General features: G+C 32.5%; 1 protein-coding gene across 1 annotated transcript; it reads right to left on the bottom strand.

The window, feature by feature from the left end:
* Positions 1-1,173: 1,173 nt before the first annotated feature.
* Positions 1,174-3,341, bottom strand: LOC109802942 (polyphenol oxidase, chloroplastic). Its single transcript, XM_020364372.3, is given in 2 exon segments — positions 1,174-2,625; positions 2,627-3,341. Coding segments are annotated over 2 exon segments (1,296 nt in total). The 5' UTR covers positions 2,708-3,341; the 3' UTR covers positions 1,174-1,410.
* Between the last annotated feature and the right edge of the window lie 4,809 nt (positions 3,342-8,150).

Here is an 8,150-nt window from a genome sequence, read left to right as displayed (position 1 = left end):
ATAAAGAAGTGTTGTGCTTAGAGTCATATTCAAGAAATTTTCCTAAGCTATTTCCCAGATGCTCACCTATGTTTTGGGACATAAAACCTGCAGGCAAATTATGGACTTGGACCCAAACATCTATATGGTTTAAAGGGGTATCTTTTGGAATGTCTCCCTCAAAGATTTTGCTTACAATGAGGATGTTGTTTTCAAAGTTCCAGGGACCATTATCAAGGATATGTTTAAGGTCTAAAGGATGGTAAAGTTGAAATAGGAAGACACCTGGTTTAAGTTCAGAAATGGAGACTCCTTTACCAGGACGCCATATGCTAGCCATACGGTTCTTCATTATATGAGTACGGATGGGTCTGTCAGTAAGGAAGCGACCCACAAGACTCAGGTTAACCAGGTTAGAGGTGCCTCCGTCATTATCATCTTTGATGATTAAGCCTTCAAGGTCTTCTTCCACAGAGTCCATAGCGGTTACGAGCTTGAACATTGGCTAAAGCTGAAACAACAGGGTTAAAAGAGAATATGCAGAGGAGTGAAAGTAAGAGAAAACAGAGAAGGTCACATGCAGCATACGGAAACTAGGGAAAAGAGAGCATGAGTTGATTATAACAGAGATAAGCTTTACGTCGAAAATATGCAAATGTGGTGATCAGAAAAGGAAAATGGAGAGAGAAAAGAAAGGGGGAGAAGGAACGAAAGAAAAACAGTGACTATGAAAGGTAGATTGGGCTGCCTAGAGAAAAGAAAATGTGAAAAATAAAGATTTTGGAAGACTCAAAAAAGTAGGAAAGGTTAGTGCAAAATTCGAAAAATTAAGACATTTAAAGGGAATCGAAGGTAATGTATGTAATGCATGCAAGATTCATGTAAAAAAAGCTACGAGGGAACAGTGCAAGTCTAAGTAAACTTACTCCTAGAATAAATAGATCTCTCCTTATATATATATATATATATATATATATATATATATAAATCATTTAATACTCCGTAATTCAAATAAATGGATAAAATTATTTTATAATTTTAGTATAGGCTTTTATATGATTGTAATTAATTCACATGCTTTTTGATAAAAACTATCCAAATAACAATAATTTTACTAAACTTACTTTTCATAATATAAAGAGAGAGTGAAATCTAAGCATAACTTTACACCAAACTCAATATTTACTTGATAAATTGTTGGTCTTAATTAATAGTAATTTGCTCCATAATAATTTTATTTATATAAACACTACTCAAAGACATACTTCACCACCAACGACCATTATTTGAGTAAAATATTATGCGGACGAAATCCAAGAGTGGATCGATCCACTTGCTATAATAATTAAACCCTAAACTCTAAACCACCAATAATATTTGTACAATTTAAAAGAATAAAAAAAAAAACTTGCCAAAAGTGTAATTTGCAGACTAAAAAAAAAAAAAAAAACTAGGTTTAGAATTTTGGAATAAACTCAATTTTGATGCTTTGTATGGTGACGCTCCTTTTCCATCCTTAGGCACCAAAGTAACCAACACATGATCGTCTTCTTCAGCTTCCAAACTCTCGAGCACCTTCGACATCCCTATCTTATAGCTAGTGCTGACCCTATGCCTGTGTGCGTGGGGCACACTCACAAAACTTCCCACAAACTCCGTCTCATCGGGACCACTCAGCTTCTCTTCATCATCATCAACATGCACATCGAACTTCACACCTCTCTCACTCCCAAACTCGATCCCTTCGATCACCAAAACCTCTTCTTCCTGCTCCTTCTCTTCCTCACTCCTCACTCTCCTCGGTCTCTTCACAATGACACTCGCTATGGAGTCCAACACCAAAGGAAACTCTCTCGTCTTCGAATACCTTGAGCCCTTTCTCAGGAGCTTACTCTTTCGTGAAGTGGGTGGCGTGCGCAGCCACGGAAGATCCACGTCTTGGAAAACGTACCCTAGCTTTGTGGTGTCGACGCAATCTCGTACCTTGACGCGTACGAGGTTGGCGTTTTCGTCGTAGAAGAAAAACTCGGAGTCTAACCAATCACGGTCGTCGCTGTAGTCTTTTCTTTCTTCTCCTCCCAGTGATTTCCACAACGTCCACATTCGGTCCATGTTCGCGTGATGAGCGTAGAAAACGGGGTCTCTAGCGGCTGTGTAGAACGTTCCCATGTCCTCGTGGTTTGGTGTGTCGGCACCACCGACCCACGTGTGAACGGTGTTATGAGGAGCAGCCTCAACGGAACCTATTCCAGGACGAGGTTGATCCCCGAGTCTGAAAGGGCTTCTCATGAAAAGTTCCTTGGTACTTGCTAACACCATTTGTTTGTACATGGTGACTAGGTTATACAAGACTTGTTTATGAGAAGGTGTGGCATCGTCGCTATGAGTTGAACCGTAGAATAGGTCAACGACTTGGGGTGGCAAGTGGTTGTCGTTTCGGAGTTCATGATAGAGGGAGGAGTTAGGGTTTGTGAAACAGGGTGGCATTTGCATCCCTTCTGGGGTGTCCCAGTTCCAAAATGGTAGGGCAAAGTTGGGGTCACCCATTAGGTTTGAGAGGATTCTTTCGAAGAAATAAATGTACCAACGGTGGAAGGGGAAAAAGAGCCACGATCCGTGAATGTCGATGGGGGTGTCTTGATAAGGGATGGGAAAGGTGATACGCTCCGTTGCAATAAGCACAATTAATGGACTTTGGCTTGTTGAATGAAATTTCGTGGGTCGTCATGGGGTAGGGCTTTCATTAGGGCAATGCCCTTTTCGAGTTTTGCTATGTATTCTTCATCGACCAAGTGAGCGGGTTTTCTCACTCTGAGTGTGGAATTTGGAGAAGCAAAATCGTTGAAGTCTATGAACTTTGAGGTGGATATTTCACGTGGACAACAATTGGTGGATGTAACCGGGTTAGGAGGTAACTCCACGGGAAAACACTTGCTTATGTTTGGGGATATTGCTCGAGAATATTGGTCGTTGTTGATGTCTTTGAAACCCATGAAGGCTTTTCTCCAAGGACGAGGTTTTTCTTTTTGTGCGCCATTATACGTGATGGTAGCATTGGAATGGTTTGGCTTTCCATTGAACAAGTGAGAAATGGTTTTGAGTGGGAAGATGGAGAAGTCGTTGTTGAGAAAGGAGACTAAGGGTATCAACAATACAATGAGTACAAAGAATAGAGTTACAAAACGTGAAGGGGTACTCATATTGCTGATGCCTTAGCTTAAAATTGTTTTCCTTCTCTCAAAATTGTTCATATGTGACATATATATGTAAACGAAGAAAAAAAATTGTGGCCATAAAGTGGAAGAGGGACGCGTACCACATGATCGCCTTAATATGAATGAGATAGCTAGCCACTACGTAATGTGACATGATTTTTCTATATTAATTTTTTAATATTTCTGATGAGCATTCAATTTCTTTTTAATTCCAGTCTTATGCCTTTTCTGCGGTAGATTCAAACCTTTTATTATTTGTCTTATGTTTTATATTAATAAAAAAATTGTATTCTATAATTAATATAAACATATATATAACATTACTTAAAATATAATATTTTATATCGTACTACACAAATAATATAAAATGTGACACAGTAATTTTTTTTAATTTGAAATAAATGTTTTATATAGTTCTAAAATAATTAATGTAATTAATTAATTTTAAATCGAATAAAATTATAATTGATGTTATATTTATTTTACACACAATATAAAATCACGGAGTGCTTTTCCTGTATCCATATCTAACTTAGTATTCATTTTCACCACACATTCAAATTGTTGTTTTCTTACCTCGTAATTCTTTTGTATTTTTGGGCTGGCTATACCTTGTGCTTCTAGACAAGCTAGTTCTTTTATATTTTTAATAATGAACACGTACTAATAAGAGAAGACTCACTCCCCCCCCCCCCCCCCTCTCTCTATATATATATATATATATTATAGGTTTTGAGAGAAAAAAATATTGAGATTTGAAAAACTTAAAAATAAATAAATAAATAAATAAAGTAACGAGTGATGTATGCAGTTACCTATAGCATTTGGAAGAAAGTGGGTAGTTACATTATGTGCATATTTTTTCTCCATGCTGGACAATATGTATTTTTGACCACAAAATGATATTAAGGACTAAATAATTTTGAAATATAATTTCATTTATTGGTACATAAATGAAACTCGAGGTTGATAATTCCACAAAATCCTATATCCTTAATTTATTTAATAAAATGTTAAAATAAATGACACATAAATAAAACTTGTTAAAGTAAATAATAATAAAATAGATAAACAGGAAACTTTTTTTTTTAAGAGAGACAAATTTGTATATTTGATGTCAAATTTATTTTGTTAAAATTATTCTAAATTTGTCTTTTGATACTTTATTCATCTTTTTTACCCTTATTTACTACACTCTTTATTGAAATACTTTTTTTATATTCACAAAATTAAAGACATCAATCACGTAATAAAAAAGGACAACATTAAAAAATAATTAATGATAAAAACTAAAAAGATTAAAAAAAATTATAAGCATAAAGACAAAAATATTTATTTTAAACTATATAGATAAAAAAATATTGAAAAAGATAAACATAAAAAAAGACCTATTTTAAATTATAGAGATTAAAAAAATAAAATAAATAAGACTATAAAAATAAAAATAAAAAAGATATATTTTTTTTCTTTAGTAAAGACAGCTAAACATATTTTTATTTACACATTGGTTTCACTCTCTGTACACACACATTTGGCGGATGGAAAATCAGTTGGGTGCTTTTTGAAGTTGAATGACAGTTCACTTGTAATTAATCAATGGTATTCTTGCTTTAAAAGTATTTTTAATTATATATAAAATAATTTGATTTTATTAATTTTAACTATATATATATTTATATATATATATATATATGTCATATTTATTTATTTTAATACAATTTATGTTACAAAATACTTTTTAATATAAATATTTTAAAATTATTTACTTTAAGTTTATTTATTTTTAATTTTATTTATAAATTTTAAATTTTAACATATATTTATGAATACTCATAAATACGTATGAATATATAAAAACTTATGGATATTGACTAAATAAATATACACTACACAGAACATATTGTCAAATACTACTAGGGGTGGGTAGATGGATCTGGGTCCGCGGACCGGTCCGTAAGCCCACGGATTTTACGGATAACAGACCCGTTTTTTTCAAATTTGTATGATTATGTTTATTTTTTTAGTCTGGCCCGTTAGGTCCGCAGACTTAGTAGATTTAATTTACGGGCTCGCGGACTAATCCGCAGACTTCACTAATTAATATTTTAAATATTACGATTTTAATATTAAGTTGTGTATTTAATTTTTTTAATTATTATGACATTAAAATTATGTTTAGTTGGTATGTATTTGTCATTTGAATTATTTTTATGACATTTTGATATTTTTATTATTGAAAGTTTGGTACTATTATTTAAAAAAAAATCTTCTAATTTTATGTATTTTTATTTTTTAAAAATTTATTTTTTAAACTATTATTTAGGCCCGCGGACCGGTCCGTTATCCGCGGATTTTGACTGGCCAGATACGGACTTAAAAAATAAGCTCATTTATTTTACGGACCGAACTTACCCGGCCCGTATAAAACGCAGATTTTATAGACGGGTCTTAAACAGGGCAGAGTGGTCCGTATACTCACCCCCTAGATAGTACTGCCGGCTTTTTCGCATGTTATTGTCATTCCTATATTTGAGGATAATGTTTGTAATTTAAAGATAATGTTTGATAGTGCTTAAGTAAGGTTTTCTTTGGTTATTTAAATTTAGAAAAAAATTTGGTTCGTGTAGTTTCAAAAAATAATTTAGTTTAATTGTTTTATCCAAACTTACGTGGACTTTAGTTGTTGAAACATAACATCAAACTTAATTGTATAACAGCACTAACTCAATTTATTTACGTAAGTAATCTTGCATGTCAACAAGTGACCAGGGTGGGGAGAGGGAGGATTTGGAGGGGCATGGCGCCCCCCAATTTTTTTATTTATTAAATGTAATAAAATTATTTTTAAATAATTGTTTTGTTTTTCTGAAATTTATAAAAAAAAAATATCATTTTTAGTCTTTCAAATCACCAATAATATATCTAAAAGTGAAAAATTAAGATGAATAATATATCTAAAAGTGAAAAATTAAGATGATTATACAATATTGTACTGTCACAGTCGGATCCCGATCTGATACCCTTTACAGGTTTTGATCCGATGAATCTTGAATATGAGTCTTCTCGGTCGGCAGGCGATCTAACCTCTCACATGGGTAAGATCAGTCGGACCGCGATCTCACCCACCCCCTGGACGAGCTCGGCCTGGGTATGGTCGGCCAGGGTGCGCTCGGCCATGGTGAGATCGGCCAGACTGTGCTCGACCATGGTGAGATTGGTCAGGGTGTGCTCGGTCATGGTGAGATCGGTGGTCAGGGTGTGCTCGGTCATGGTGAGATCGGCTAGGGTGTGCTCGGCCATGATGAGCTCGGCTAGGGTATGGTCGGCCAAAGTCCGAGTGGGTCTCATTTGGACTGGTTCGAGAATCAAGGATGAAAAGCCTATCTTTGATAATCAAATATTCCCAAGGAAAATCGTTATGGAAATCCTCGCGCTCACAAGGCCTAGGTGGCCCATGAACAGAAAAGTATAAAACCTAAAACCCTAGAGTTAAGACGGCAGATTACACTTTTGAATGTTCTGGCTGTAAGGCTTAACCTAGGAAGAAACCCTAGTCCACCCTTTGGCCAGAACAAATATCAATTAGATTTAACATAATATTTTTACTAATAAGAATATCAATAAGTAAATTTTATACAATAATATTTAATAAATTTTTTAACAAAATTTAAATATATAAATTAAAATAATTTGTTTAAAAAATTATAAAGACTAAAAATAATAATTTTAAATTTAAGAATATAAAAATAAATTTATTTTAAATTTAAGAAATTAAAAACATATTTAAAATAAAATAAAAAACAGTACATTCTCGATTTCTCGTGGCCACAAACGATTCTTATTACGCTGTGTGCTTCCCCACCACACTCTAGTTAGTCAATGTACTATCTCTTCGGCTATGTTGAAGGGTCCAATTTTTTAAAATTCAAGTAACCGAATCAATTATTTTATATTTATAAACGAATCAATTTTTTTAAAAATTGAATTGATTTATTTTATAAAAATAAATTAAATAATTGAATCACTTTTATAAAATGATTTGATTCTGAATTTTTAAAATATAAATTAATTTTTTTTGCACAACACTGTATGAGGTTACCCACGTGCTCGCCATAGCCGGTTAATGAGTACTTCATTTTGGTCCATGCCACCATTATTGCTTATTGTAATGTCACTTTATAAGACTAGGGCGACACAAAATAAATAATTATACGATGCTCACTCACTGCTTACCACACTTCTCATCGTAGTACCCGACATGTCACCTTATTTATTTATTGCTACTACAGAAGAGATAACATTATTTGGTAGAGATAAATTGATTCAAAAATAAATGAGTGAAAATGAAAAAAGTTGCTTGATTAAAGAAAAATAGTGAGAAGAAGGAATAAAAATGCTGATTTTTACTTTTTACTTTTTTATTTTTTATTTGTGAAAAGGAAAATATTAGCTGAAGAAGTAACCAAATAAACAAAGTTCACACCAACACACTTGACTGAAAAATATTTATTTACTCATTATTTTTTTCAAACATAGAGAAAATATATATATATATATATATATATATATATATATATATAAGAGAATTAAACCTTTTTTGTGTTGATAGGAAAAGATGAGAAGTGAAAGAGAGGAAAAAGATGGTGAGTTGATAAAGTGAAAAAAATACATATTATCACAATCTTTAATAAGAGTAAACAAAGAAAAATAATTAATATATTTTAAAATTATAAATTTTCTATAAAAATAATCAATTCTTTTATATAAATTATGTTTTATAATAAAGATCAGAGATGGTATTTTTTAAAATTTATCCTTCATAAATTATTTAATCACCATAACAAAAAATAATGTATGTTAGAAAACTCATCTTCTCCTTTCTTCTAATTCTTGGTTGCTTAGAGTTAAGGTAAGGAAAATTAGGATGAGTTTTTGGAGTGTAAGTTAAAATTAATC

The sequence above is a fragment of the Cajanus cajan genome, chromosome 4, assembly GCF_000230855.2.
Source record: "Cajanus cajan strain Asha chromosome 4, NIPB_CcT2T_4, whole genome shotgun sequence".
In the NCBI taxonomy this organism is placed as follows: domain Eukaryota; kingdom Viridiplantae; phylum Streptophyta; class Magnoliopsida; order Fabales; family Fabaceae; genus Cajanus; species Cajanus cajan.
This window is presented reverse-complemented; position numbering and strand designations above follow the sequence as displayed.